A 15,202-nucleotide genomic window follows, 5' to 3' on the forward strand; every position below is an offset into this window, starting at 1 on the left:
AACACTGACCATTTTGAATTCTGACTTTGTGTCTCATGCCAATACCATAAACTTCACCAGAAACAGTTCAGCCATTTCTGGAAATGATAATTTTTGTGACCCCATCAAATAATTGGTTAATAGCTCTAATGTTTTTGTGTTTTAGAGCACAAACTTAAAATCTGATAGGGACATACTGACACTTGCATGTGTCATCAGAAGTACTGAAATATCCCAATTCGCAGCATATACCACTTGAACTATTAGAGTATTGCACAAGACATGTTTTGCTACTAGGTTTCATGGATGCTTGCTTATAGCAGAAGTATCACAGCGTTTTTCCTCTTCTAGTCATGCTGCCCTGCAAAAGACTGAGTCAGAGTTTGTAGAGGGGAAATATGTATGTCTAAACATTTATTCTTGGTTTCCTTGCTACGTAGTGTCAGGTAACATACCCAGACTTCCCTTTCTTTCTGCTTCCTAACTGGCTTTCAGCGCTCTTCTTAGCTTTGTCCTCACCTCTTCCCAACTTCCTGTCCCAGGCTTTTCACTCAGTCTTATCCTCCTTTTTTCACACTGTAATATTTATCCGTCCTCCCCGCTAGTCTGATTCCCTTCATACCCATCTGTGTGCCCAGCAGACCTGGTCTCTTCCCTTTTAAAAATCATCTTCCAGTTATAAGTATTGATGGGAGATTCCTTTCTTCCTAGGGTTTCCATTGCAAGCTTCAGGTCCCTGATTCCTCTTTGCCTTCTTTGCCATCCAGCCCCAGCTGTGTGAAAGATTTAACATTTTTTTCCAATGCTTTTTATAATACTGTGAGGGAGGGGTAGCGGAGGCAGAAACTTTCAAATTATGTGAAATGAAGCACTAAAGAGCTAGAAAATGCCAGAATTCTTTGCCTCTGTGACCTTAATTTGTACGATTCTGTAGCGTATGGTACAAATTGGGTAGGTACAATTCTGTAGGGTATGGTTCAGGTACATAATACCTCTTATTTCTTCATAAATATGTATTAAAATCAGCATTTATAGACTTTTAATTTTTTTTCAAAGGTGCCTTGTTTAAAGGAGGAAAAAGCAGAAAAACAGAGTATTGAAGCATTTGTTATACTTGTGAAAGTATATTATCAAACCACTATGAAAACAGCTGTTTAGCAGCAGTTAGCTGATGATATTCAAAGCCAAAATATCATTCAGAGTTTCTGGATGAATTGATACATCCTGCAGCAATCCATCACTTAAAGGATGTACTCAGAATGATTGACAGTAGCTTTTCAGGAAGCCAAGGCACAAGAAACAAGGTCTGTGCATGACCAATTGGTTAAGAGAGAGCCAAAAAGGTGAGGAATATCCAGTCAGCCCTTGTAGTAGAGAAAGGTCACTGCTGTAATTCTACAGAAATTTGCACTGCCTGCCTTATCCAGTGAGGGCAAGCAGTTACGTGACTGCTGTGGAGTTAGGTTTGCTGATGATATGAGGGGGGTTTTTTAATGAGGACAGGGGCATATTGTAAAGAATTACAAATGGATCTTCTAAGAGTGAATGACTAGAGAATAAAATCATAGATGAAATGAATTTCTACCATTTTTTATAAATTTCTTGAGAGAGGGAAGAGAAATCCTAATTACACATAAAATTACCTCTTAGGTGCAAATTATTGAGCTTATGAGAGTTCCATGAAAACATCATCTCAGCTGCGGTCAAGAAAGTACACCAGTTGTGTTCCTCATCAGGAAAAAAACAGAGAACATTGCTATGTCACTAGAGAAATCTTGGGATTATTTGCATCATGTGCAGTTATGATTCCCCTGACTCCACCAAAGATTAAAAGTGATGTACTAGAACACAGAAACTCTGAGAAAGGCTAAAAAGATAACTGGAGGTGTGGAATGGTAGCAGTACAAGAAATGACCACGTTCATACTCAGTACAGAAAGCAGACAAGTGGAAGGGGTATATAAAAGAGGCTTCTGAAATCACAAAGAGTGTGGAGAAAATGGAATGTAAAGTGAATAGGTGATCCCTATTCAGTACAAGAACTTGGAGGCATCGAAGAACATCAGCAGGACCCAAGTCGAAAACAAAGAAGCAGAGACTTCTTTATGAAAGGCATAACTGAGCAGTGGACCTCCTTGCCAGAGGACATTGTGAATGCCAAACATTTATACATGCTCAGGAGAAGTCTAAGCAAAAGAGAAATCTTTTATTCTTTTCTAGCATGGTTCTTACTCACTCAGACCTTGGTGCATACTGCTTCTTTAACACTAATCTTGCACAAGAATATTCTTATGATTCTTAAATCCTATGATTATAGACACTAGAAATGTGAAGCTAAGAAATTTGTGTTGCAGTCAGGAGGAAAAAAATAAACTTCTTAACACAGAGATGATCAGAAATATAAGAACACCCAGCCAGACCAACTCAGTGAACGAGTAAGAACTGCAACGGCAGAATTGTAGTCTGCCATTTCAAATCTTAAGGAATGCAATCAGTTGACAGAGCTGAGGAAAGTAAACAAAACTTCTGCCTGGAAAATGGAGATTTTTAACTAGCAGGAAAACTCCAGTTTAGTTGAAGACAGCTGGAGACAATACTGAAGGAAAGCACTTACATCCTAATTCAAAGGAGTCCTGCTGTGTTTGAAAAGGAAGAGGCAAACAGTAAGATTAAACCTGAGTGGATCTGTACAAATGTCACTGCCCTTGTGGGGAACAAGACAGACATAGATAGATAGAGCAGATATAGAGAGCCTGTTAATATTCTGTAATTCTTAGGATTACAAATGAACACTAGAAACTCAAGGAATCTCAAGGCCCTACAGGAGTGGGGATAATAAACTCTATTTAGAGATTCCTCCAGTGCTGTCCATTTAAAGCTAATGGAATGCAGAGGTCAAGAACATGCTTTGCCTTGCTTTCCTTCATCCAGTAGCACTAAAAATATTCAGCATTGGCCAGACATCCATGTTAAAATATCCAGCAGAAACTAAAGGCTCTCTCAGCAGCATTTCACGTAGATCAACTGCATGAAGAGTGTATTACCTATGGGAGAAGGAGAGGTGTTACTTCCTTTTTCTATGGGTTTTCTAAAATCAGAGGAAAAATCCATCAAATTGTAAACAATAGAAGAAATGTTATTTTTTAATGAAAACTTTGCAACTTATACTGTAAAAAATCCTTAATAAATAGTAATCTAAATATTATAAATCTGGAGTCTGATCATACATTCGTCTCTTAAATATGTTAGTCTACTTTAAGGCATCAAAGCAGACATATGTTTTGGCATTATATACCAAACAAAAACTATACTGCAACAGGAGGCATTATGCAGGTAAGCCTCTGACATTTATGTATAGAGAGGTAGAAGAATTACTGTTGAAAGAAGGAACTGAGTTAAGAAATAGTTTGACAGGACTAATAACGGCTCGTGGTAGTTATTGCTAAAGATTACCTGAAAAAAATGGGAAAGTGAGCCAGGCTGGTAAATACATATATTTCACAAGAACACTTAAAAAACCCAGTATTTTCTCCTATATATACACATAAAACTAGTGTCCTAGATAAAGGCATAAAATAAATGCTTTTGGTATATGATTTGCACAAATGTTGCAAACACTGTTCCTATAAGCAGCGCTGCTGGTGGTGATAACAATGGAGAAAGTTTAGGGAGAGAAAAAGTAAAGAGCTGACAGCCTCATGTAGAAAAGGTGAATGATGAAACTTTTTTCAGCCCTGATATAGTACTATGGAACAGAAAAAGGGGGGTCCTTGGTCCTCTGAAGAAGATGAAAGAGTGTGTGTTTATAATAAGAAACTTGATTAAAAGATAGTTTGATCTCTTACTTCCTTATCATTAAGCAGAAGGTGGATAGTGAATAATGCTGGTCTGTGGCTCAGCTAAAAATATACCTGAAGAGAGCTGACCTGTTGTGGTTTCTAACCTAAAAGGGGAGTCTGGGGCAGAATCAAGATTCTAGCTTTTAAAGCCCTAACCTCTGTATTTCCTTATTTAATAAAAACAAAAAAACAAACAAAAAACCAAAAAAACCCAAACAAAAAACCCCAAAACAACTCCCCAAAAACAGTCAACAAAGCAAAATCCCCAAAATCAAGCATTTTATTCACCGTGCAATGAAATTCTTCTCAATTCTGTTTATTGCTTGGGATTGTCCTTTCATTACTGCAAAAAACTTTACTCCTGTCTGTCCCCTGCGGCCCATCCTAGGTAAATACATTTTTAATTTTGAATCTCCTAAAGCGATCTTCAGCACCTTCCAGCCTGGATCTACCAAGAGCCCGCTGATCTCTTTCCACATGCAATGCTTTCCAGGTTCCCTCCTGTCCCAGTCAAAAAGTGACAATTCCATTTTTTGTTAAAAATCTCATGACTTAAAAATTGTCTGATTAATCTCAAGCTTATTCTTCCAAAAATTCTTCCTTGAGCAAGAATTGGCTTTGAAGAACTACACGTGGAAAAAAGGCTTTTCATGGAGTTAGGAGGGAGGGATGAAATAACACTTTTAATGGAAACTATTAGAAATGCTTAGCTACAGGATCTCTATAGCAGACACATATATGTACAGCTGCTGAGGTAGATACACACTCTTAATCTACAGGCAGGGTGTAAATCTTTGTAAACAGGAGTATTAGAGAATTTGTCAGAGAAGAGGGTGTGGTTTGAAATGTCTCTGTAGGTGACAGAAAATCTGTAAGACTCTACGGCTCCCAGGTATACGTTGCAATTTAACTGCGACTGCTCTGTCCTGCTCATATCTTAAAACTTGCTTCTGTTAAGGTTTGGTTAAAATGGCCAGAGAAATGTCCTATTCCATATAAGATGTCATATCGTTGGCTATATAATGCTGGATGGAAGGATGTTGGAGGTCATGTTTTATTGGATATGTAAGTGGAGGTTATGGGGGGGGGAGGGGAAGCTGGAGAAGCTACGCTACTATCTGTCAGGGTACACGGTAGTTAAAGAAAAGACTGGATAATGACAACGTTGGGATGATGTACAGCGGTAAGGGGTGTCCATCAATAAATAAAGTAGGAAGTTTTCGGCAGTGGTCTGACAGGAAAGTCTAAACGGAGTCAGATTTCAGAGCTGGAGCACTGAACTGCAGTGAGTCACACAGAGAGCCTGAGAGCTGCCTTTGTTCCACTTGTGTCTGAACGTTGGAGGAGAAACAGCAGGCTACAGTTTTTATTAACTTCTTATTTTCATAAGCATAAAACTCATGTGCACTGAACTTTTTCCTCACCTGAGGTCTTTCAACTGACTTTCAAAAAATGCTCTCATGGTAAGAACTCACACTTCTAAATTTTACTTTTTCTTTTTTTTCCCCCCTTGTGTTTCTGTATTACACTTTTTGGTCTCATTCTTTCCCACCCTCCATCCCCCTTTTTTTTTGGCACACCTGCTCCAGGCATGCCTGGTGGACCTGGGACTTGCTGCTACTGCTCTTTGGCTTGTCAATCCATGCTGGCTCAGCAGCTCAGATCATAGAAGGTAAGACTTCTCCAAATTATGTCTACAAATTGAGAGTAAGGGTTAATTTTAAGATACGCTTTCCAAATATGGAAAGAGACTCTACATTTCAGATCTTCATTTTCTCTGCTGCTTACTGTTCTTCATTTCATATAGGGAAGCTGCTGCAAGTTAAGAGCTTAAATTGCCATTTGTTCTGGAAAAGGGAAAATAAATACATTGGTTCCCCAGCTGTAAGGCAGCCTATCATGCCTGCTCTCTCAATATTTCTTCAGAGTGTAATAATCAACAGAAAGTACTTCAAAGAAATGCAGAATACTGAATATTTTTGGGTGTATCAAGTCAGAGAAAGGTAGCAAAAAGCAATTGAGACAGAGGTATGTGTCACTCAAGATATTAGGAGTGTTCCAGGCACGGTGTGAGTGCAAAGACACAGATGTGATGCTTGTTCCAGTGCATAGAGATTTCTCCCAGTAGGTGTCTGAGATTGTGATTTTCAGATCTCTTGAGTTAAATGTTTAGTTTTACCAGCCTAGCCTTTATGGACTTTCAGTGGAAAGTCCTTCTGTAGTTGCATATCATATGTTCTTGTAAAAGAGCCAAATCCCTCAGCGTCTCTGGAAGACATAGCCTCAAATTTAACTTCAGAGAGAGAACATTGATGAAAAAGTTTACATGTAATTTTGAGAAAAGTGAAAAAGCTTCATATGTTACTTACCCATTATGAGCAATGATACTTATGTCAAAAAGAGGGTTTTTACTATCTTATAAAAAACAGTCTGAGTTTGTTACGTAAATGACCCCTAGATATGTGATAGGAGCATTAGAAATTACTGAAGGGAAGTAGATATTGCACATGAAGACTATAATGTTACTCAGACTGTTTTTTTCCTTTTTAACTGACACTGCCATAGAATAGATGGTGCATCTAAGAGCCAAAGCTCTACGTAGTTATTTCAGTAGGAGAAAAAGCCACAGATTAGTTATCACTAACAAATGCGGTAAGTGCAGATGAGAAATATGTAATGCTGTATTACAAATAATTAATTAAGGATACAAACTGGAACCAGCTATTAGAATGGGGAAAATGTTAATGTATGTCTGAATAGTGACAGAAATAGAATATATTGCATATATATTGGAGATAAATCTGTTGTATCAGGTGAAAATGTTTTTCTTGAGCTGATCAACGACAGTGCAGCGAGTGAGATCTGGACAGGAGAAACCCAAATTTTGGCACACAAAAGTTAATAAGCAGAAGCTCATTAAAACTACAAGCACAGTGACAAAAAGAACAAATACTTATTTGACACACAATTTCTTTTTTGGTGGATCTATGCCAGTTTCTATTACCTGAAGCTTTGGTTCTCTAAATATCCTACCCTGTGAAAGTCAGATCAGAAGTCAGAAGTAGGAAAGATAACCCCTACTGATACAGGACAGTTTCTTCCTGTGCAGAATCTTATTGCTGCTGGAAGGACTCCTAACCTTACCATGAATGAAGATCAAGTGGGGTTATGCAAGTCTCCTTAGATCACTGGAGACTTGGAGACTGTTCTGGGAATGTGTTCCTGCATGATTGTCCTAGCCTAATATTCTTCCCTACTCATTTGTCTCTTAATACAAAAGTTCCTGTTCCCAAATGTTTACTAAATTTTTTTTACACCTGATTTTTAAGTGCCTGACATAATAGGGATCTCATGTTTTCTATTCCACAACATCAGACTATGTTATAAGCAATGTTTTCCTGATGCTTGGTTTAAAAGTTTTCATCTCCTGAAATCAGGTGTTGAGCATGAGAAACAGGAATAATCTTCTTTTCTTTCTGGTGCTGCAAATACATGAATAATATAAATTCTCCCTGGAACTACTGAAGAGTGAAGAAGTATATACTTCAAATTTTTTAGTCTAACGAATGCAGAAATAACCTCTTTTTCCTTTTCCACAGTTCCTTTTAGTAATAGAGGGCACAGAAATAAACTGTGTATTTAAGAGGAAAATGTTTGGAGACACAGGGAGATTACTTGACCCTCTGGTATTCAGGCCTTTTGCTGCTAAACTTACGCTTTATCCAGTGTCCATTTTGTGACTCCTTTAAGAGTACTGCTTTCCAGGATTCTCCAGTCCATTGAATATTGCTGCACTGCTTTTCTGATGGCTGACCTCTCCTCTGTCTCCCCATAGCACATATTTGTATCTCTAAATTCCTTTTTGTATAAGAGGAACTGGGAATAAGCGAACATGGTTTTAGAGGAACAGCGCAGGTGCCTTCTGCTTAGTGCAGGTGCCTTAGTTGAAGATGTCCCTGCCCACAGCAGGGGGGTTGGACTAGGTGACCTTTAGAGGTCCCTTCCAACCCAAACTATCCTATGATTCTATGATTCTGCTGTACCATTGTACAGGCTATATGCAAATGGAAAAAATACCTTGAGATGTTCTTGAGTTGGTGTAAGGGACGAGGCCCACGTGGCTGTGCTGTAAGCACAGACAATGCCCCAGGAAAAGCTCCAGAAGCCAGCCACGGGGAGGGGCCCGGTGTCACTCTCCTTGGCTGACTAATGTCTCAACCACTCCTGGAGCTGGGGTGAGAGAAGATTCTAGAAACCTTGGGCTGGAGCCAATAAATAGGGGCGCACATGATCTGCCTTAAGGCACTCTCCACACCGACCCCTGATCCCCCCCCCCCCCTCCCTTGGCAGATCCGACGCCGGATCCAGGATTGGTGATCTCTACCTCTCTCCTGCTTCCCAGTTCTCTCTTTCTTTCTCTCTCTCTCCCCCCCTCCTCCTTCTTGCTCTCTGCTTTTGATGCTGCTAAGTAACACAAGGCCTACCTCAACTCCTCACAAAGCTGCTTAGCTTGTATGACATATTAAGACATAGAGGGTTGATGCTTATAGAAGTGTTCGTGCCATTAAAGTTGGAGTTTGTGTTTGGACCTTGAGTGTTATTTCACCTTAATCCACACCGAGGGGATTTGCGGACTTTAGTCACTCTCCCCTTCCCGCAGGTGGGACATGACGGTTAAATAATGTCAAGAAAATCACTCATGGATTAAATTACTCACTGAGGGATGGGGAAGGAGTAACTTATTTTTTACAAACCTGCAGACAAAGCAGTGGCCCTCAGAGAGTTTAGAGGAGAAAAGTTTGTCATCTTTGCCTTCACCAATCAGACCACCTCTTCAGTGAGGTCTAGTGAATTTGCTTACTGGTATGCGATTAAGCAGCTACAGCCTTGTCTTCTTGTTTTCCCCAGGGGAGCACCAAATTGCAGAGGGAGGTGGAGGGTTCAGATGAAAACAAAAGCCTCAGCAGCCCTCTAGCAAAGGGCTTGACCTCTGCCATGTCTTTGTGAGAGATATTAGAAAGATTAGTTAGATAATTTTAATCAGTTTCCTATCAGGAAAAGTGTTTTGACCAAGTCTTGTTCTTCCTGAGGAAATCATATAATTATGGACAGTTGTTCCTACAGAGAAGGAGGAAACAAACTGAAAGGATGGCGGGAAAGTGTAGAGGGAAAATTCAGATGGCGGTCTTTGGAATTGTTTGAGAACTTCTGGATTTTAGTTTAACTTTTTAGTGAACTTGTGTGATGTTGGGACTTTTGTTTCAGTAGAAGTGTTGCTTTCATTTCTAAGTCCTAGAATGTGTGACTACTGCTTTCATTGTAAAATGGGACAGACAACAGAACAGAGTATTCAAAACCTTATATTTAAAATCATGAGTTACTAATTCACAGTACCAGCTGAAACCCCTTCTGATGAAAATGACATCTGTTTATCTTGTTAAAATAAAGTTTGATATCTGTTATGTAATTTGTAGATCTAGCTATGTGTTGTGACAGAATGTAAAAAAAAATGAAATATTTCATTCAAAATTTTAGAATTCTGTTGCATGTTCTGCAAATTGATGTGATTTGGTCATTATTTCACCAAAACTCATAAGAAATACTTGGATCTTGCTTTAGAGTGAAACTGAACAGGATTTCTGAAACTTCAGCAGTTCCTGTGAGTTAGAATTCTGAATTTTTAGTAACTCTGTTGGAAGATTTTAGTCCCTTTCACTGCAGCTAGCATTGCACATGTACAAAAAGGTAAGGAATAATATGCTTTCTTCCTCTTCACCCAAATACAGTGCCATTTGAACTATGGAGCGCTTTTGTAGTTTTTCTCCTGTGTCCATGAAAATTGTGCAAATATAGTACCCTATTCTACTTGGGTTTGTGTGGGAGGGTTAAGGGTATGTTGGTGTCTTAATAAATTACTTCATCACTTCTCCTTTGTTCCAATGACAATTAAGCATGTATCTATGTACATAAAAGCGTAGTCTGTCTTATTCTATCTGGTATTGCCTAGTGGTGCATGTACTTGGCCTTTATTCACGCTTGATAATGTGTCTTGATTTACATTGATTACCCTGGCTGCTCTTTCCATGTTGCTTTGCATCTTCAACCACAAATTAAGATAGTGAATAGAAGGTGCTCAGAACACAGTCCTGAACATGCTGGTACCCAGATTGTGGACAGAACTAAAGTTATAAAATCTGAATGCTAACCCTGCTGAAGTTTGAATGATAGAGTCCTCCCTATGACTTGCTCTAGCCTCTTGCAGAAGTCATATTTATTCTTCCAGGCTATCTAGGCAGTTATCAGCAGTTTTTTGTTCTTGGCATTCAAATCAGTGCATGCCTTAAAAAAAAAAAAAAAATAGAAAAAAAGTTGTTTAAATATATGTGGTTCTGCAGTTTGTATTATGTTTATGTGCTCTAAAAGAAGCTTTACAAATTTCTCATTGACATCTGGGTTTTATTATTAGCCAAGCTGAACAGCGCTTTCTTGCTCTAAGTAACATGCTCAGCAATAGTTTACATAAAGTAAATATTTGTCTCTTTCCTTGGCTCTCTGTACACAGAATGGCTGTCATTAGGCTGTTGACATAAACTTTGCACTCATGACCTGCTGAGTGCAAAGGAATGGAGGAATCCTGAATTACTGACTTTCATTGGCTGTTGATCAACTGGTGTGATTCATACAAGCAGCTAGCTTGCAATTCTCTTCACAATGAACCAACATAATGAGTGTAAATATATATGTATGTACATTTAAAAACTTGTTTCTATCAAGTAATTACTGCATGTGCTTTGAGTCACACTTTGAGTCACACCGACTTACGTGGTGATAGGGATGGCTCAGTCTATTCTTTCCTAAGACAGAACACAATTACAATAGTGCTGGTCTGTATGGAGCACAGTATTTTGTAAAGATAACTTAAATGGCACTATATCCTCTTGTACCAGACTGAGCATTTGGACATCATCAAACTGCACTTGAGTCTAAATTGAACAAGCTACTGTGTATCTTTCAGAGGCATCTTCAGGCTGTTACCAGCTGTTGTGCATGTTTTTAATGTGGAGCTGAGCCTGATTTCATAGTTGATAAAATGCCTTTCCATGCAAAACATAGTGAGTTTACTATAGAAAATCGGTTGGGTTCAGTCAGGGTCATCTGTATGAATAGCTGAAGAGATTGATAAGTAGAACAAACCTGATTCAGTAAATTTGTTCCATTTTGTCACTTTTCTAAATGGATTAGTTTTCTGTGTAACACCCTCGACATGCTAATTCTCTTGGACAGCAAACTACATGTTTGCTAAGCTACTCTACCAGGCAACAGAAGACTTTTTTTGGCCTTTTTTGAGGCCTCAGAAGGGGAAACCAGCTGGGGTGGATATAGCATTATAATGGCTGTCTTAATTTCCTCTCTGAGGGCATCCTGGTCACACTGGAAGCCTGCAGTAAGCAGTTGTTTCCATGATCTGAACAGAACTTAAAATCTCAATTGTGCTTGCACTTGCCACTAAACGGTGTTTGAAGGACCTGCTTTGCTGAGAAAAGCCATACTGAAATATTTCCTTTCTATGTTGTTTTGGCTCAGCTGTAGACAATGCAACACAAGGAATTTCTTGAAAGAAGTCCTAGTGGTCTCCTGAGTATTTAAATGCATATACATCTATTTGGGAACTGCTATGCCCACTCACAGATTTCACGCAGCCTTGTACTATAGCTGTTACTCAATTTGTGTCCTATGCAGCAGCTGCTGTGTAAAAACTGCTAGTTCCACGTACTCCAGGTACTTCTGGTAGTACCTGCTAGCAAGCATCAATTTAATTAAAATGTTTCAACTGTGATTAATTTCTTATATGTTAAGGACAACGCCTGATGCTGATGATCTAGTGTTAGGTACTGAACTACCGCTCCTTGCTACAGAAGTGAATGGATGACTGGTGAGAATGAGAAATACTGCTTTAAGTGGCTAGGAGTAGTTAGCAGAATACAGTGATTTATGCTGTGAGCATAAGAATAGCCTTGGCTTATTTGGTTCAAGCAGGTGAACACAGACAACAATACAGATTTCAGCTGCAAGCTGCCATTTCAATAAATGAGCAGTGGAAGGGAAGATTTGACTGCACTATCTATGTTTGGGATATTCGAAGGGTTCCAAAGAACTTATTTGTTATTCTAACATGCTAATTTCCAAATCAAACACTTGTTTTGGAGGCTGCTTGTCCCTTTGGCTGTGATTTCTTCCCCTTTCCTTTGGTGTGTGAGCTTTGGATTGGTTTGGTTTTTCTCATAATGGCATCTCACATTTGACCAAATTTACACAGTGTGCCTTGGCTAGAAAGATAGTGAATTGTGCAGTTTGGTGAAATCTGATTGCTTTATTTCAGATGTCATTAATGTTATGTATTTAAGAGAGGATGTCTATTTACCACCACTATTTCTAGGTGACCAAACAATCTTTTCCCATTTGGCCAACCCACACAATTACAGCAGGTTTAAAAACCAACAAAATTAGCCAGCAATTGGGACTGTGGTGAATTCTATCCAGGTAATCTTCCCATCTCTAGTAGCTCCTGTTCCCAAACATGGAAAGTCACAGACATTGCAGGAAGTAGGGTGCAGGTAGAATTCTCCCAAAGAATGACTAAAGTGGGTAAACCCTAATTTTAATATATTTGCATATGAGGAGTGTGAAACAACAGATATATTATTCAGGATGTGAGAAAGCCTTGGGAAAAGCAACAGACAGGGCTCAATGTGCCGTGCCAAAGAATTGCAGTATTTTAGATTATTATCTGTCTTAGAGCCCAATCTGAGAAGAACTAGTGGCTGAACCAAGTTTTTCTGAGGGTTTCTGAGAAGAACCAGGGTTTTCTGGAGGCACTCAAGCGTGTTTCATTCCATCATTCAATTGACCGAGGCCAGAAGCTGGTAATAGTGATTCAGTGATGGGATTTTAATTTGAACTGCACCATCATTCATGGTCTTTTACTTCATCTTCGGTACAGAAGATAGAATATTAACAAGAATGGGCTTTGGCCAGTTCATTCTGTGCTTGGGAATCTCCAGGGTCTTATGGCTCCGGGTCTACCTCCACTGCTGCCACTGAATCCACTTTTTCCCGTGATCAGTTCCTACCATAATAACTTATAACTGGTCAGGTAGCATTAACTTCCAGTCCTATTTGTGGCATATCTTTCTCTGAACTATGAAATCACAGTTCCATACATAGTCAGGATGTCTGACTCTGCTTCTTTGGAAAGCTGAATATAGCTTTTGACTTTCTCTGTACTTTTTGGTGGTCAGTGACTAAGGGCATTATATCACATGGTCATTGCTCATTGCATTTTATATCCACTTCCCTTCTTACAAGTGATACACATTACCTAACTCAAGGAGAACAGAACCCACCTAGAAATAATTTTAATTTTGTGCTGCCTGCTAAAGAGTAAGTTGATGACTCCTGAAAGAAAAGACTATTGCTCCAAGACATGCTTCAAAGTTTCCTATAAGCACTAGCTATGCTATCTGGATATTCTGAATAGCCCATAACTGGGGTTTACTGCAAAACAATTTCAGAACATAAACCAGTATGGCATCCAAGCTCTGATTCATGTCTGGTGATATTTCATAGGACTAAACTCAAACAGTAAAAGGAAGCATACAAGAGGTGGAAATAGGCTCAGGTGGCATGGCAGAAATACAGAGACACTGTCTGAGAGTACAGTAATGAGTTCAGGAAAGGCAAAGCCCATGTGGAAATAAATCTAGCAAGGGATGTGAAGAGCAATAAGAAGGGCTTCTACAGGTATACCAGCAGCAAAAAGAAGACTAGAGAAAATGGAACTGCTGCTGAATGGGGCAAGGAACCTGGTGACAGGGCTATGGAAACAGCCAAGATACTCAATGCTGCCTTTGCCTTGCTTTTTACTGGTAGGATTTCCCTTCAGGAAACTGAGCCCCTGAGCCCACTGGGAAAGTCTGGAGCAATGAAGATTTACCCTCCATTGAGGAGGACTGGGTGAGGGAACACTGAAACCAGTTGGACATATGCAAGTCCACGGGACCTGATGGGACGCATCCATGAGGGCTCATCAAGCCAGCTGATGTCATTGAGATAGGACTCTTGATTATCTTTGGAAGATCCTGGTGATCAGGAGGGGTTCCTGAGGATGGGAAGGAAGCCAATGTCACTCCTAATATCAAGAAGGTCAAGGAGCAGGATCTGGAGAACTGCAGGTTGATCAGCTCACCTCGGTCCCTGGGAAGGTGTGGGAACACATAATTGTGGAAGCCATTTCCAGATCTAGTAAGAACAAGGTGATTAGGAGTAGTCAGCACATATTTGTGAAGGGGAAAGTCATGTCTGAGAACCTCATAGCCTTCTGCAATGGAATGACAAGCTCAGTGGGTGAGGGAAAGACAGTTGATATTTACGGTCTTGACTTGTGCAAGACTTTCAACGCTGTCTCCTGTAACATCCACATTAATAAACTCATGAAGTATGGACTAGATAAGTGGACAGTGTGGTGGACTGACAACTGAACTACATGTGCTTGAAGGGGTGTAATCAGTGTTATCATCCAGAACTCCAGCTGGATGCCAGTTACTACTAGTGTACACTGTGGTGCATACTGAGACCAACACTTTTTAACATCTTCATTAACAACATGGATGATGTGATAGACTGCACCCTCAACAAGTTTGCAAACAACACAAAACTGGGAGGAGTAGCTGATATATGGGATGGTTGTGCTGCCATGCAGAGAGACCTTGATAGGCTGGAAAAATTTATCGACAGAAATCTCCTGAAGTTCAGCAAAGGAAAATGTCAAGTCCTGCACCTGGTGACGATTAACCTAGTACAAGCTGGGGTAGGACTGGCTGGAAAGTAGCCTTGATGAAAAGGACTTGGAGGTTTTTGTGGACAAGCTGATCATGAACCAGCAATGTATCCTGTAGCAAAGAAGGCCAAGAGCACCCTGGGTTGCGTTTGGAAAAGCAGAGGCAGCAGGATGAGGGAAGTGATCCTTCCCTTCCTCTCAGTGGTGAGGCCACATCTGGAATACTGTGTCCAGACCTGGGCTTCCCAGTTTAGGAGAGACATGGACATACTGGACAAGTCCAGTAAAGGGCAACTGAAATAATTAAAGGATTGGAGTGCCTGCCTTAGACCAGCAGTCTGCTGAATCTGTTCCAGTTTATCAATGTCTTTCTTTTACTGGGGTCCCAAAACCAGAGCAGTATTCTACATGTGGTCTAATAAGTGTCAAGTAAAGGGGAATAATCTTTTCCCTCCTGCTACTGGCTGTGCTCCTGTTATTACAACCAGCAATGCTGTTGGCAGCCTTTGCTGCTTGGGCACGCTGCTGGCTCATGTTGAGTGTGCTGC

The 15,202-nt window shown here is 39.9% G+C and overlaps 1 protein-coding gene across 1 annotated transcript in view; it reads left to right on the plus strand.

The window, feature by feature from the left end:
* Positions 1-5,087: 5,087 nt before the first annotated feature.
* LOC103907664 (collagen alpha-1(XV) chain) overlaps positions 5,088-15,202 on the plus strand; it is a 165,339-nt gene continuing 155,224 nt past the window's right edge. The window contains exons 1-2 of the mRNA XM_019474796.1: positions 5,088-5,280; positions 5,407-5,489. Of these exons, the coding sequence (XP_019330341.1) occupies positions 5,270-5,280; positions 5,407-5,489 (94 nt within the window). The 5' untranslated portion in view covers positions 5,088-5,269. The remainder of the gene's footprint in view (positions 5,281-5,406; positions 5,490-15,202) is intronic.

This window comes from Aptenodytes forsteri, unplaced genomic scaffold, assembly GCF_000699145.1.
Source record: "Aptenodytes forsteri isolate BGI_AS27 unplaced genomic scaffold, ASM69914v1 Scaffold250, whole genome shotgun sequence".
Taxonomy (NCBI): Eukaryota; Metazoa; Chordata; class Aves; order Sphenisciformes; family Spheniscidae; genus Aptenodytes; species Aptenodytes forsteri.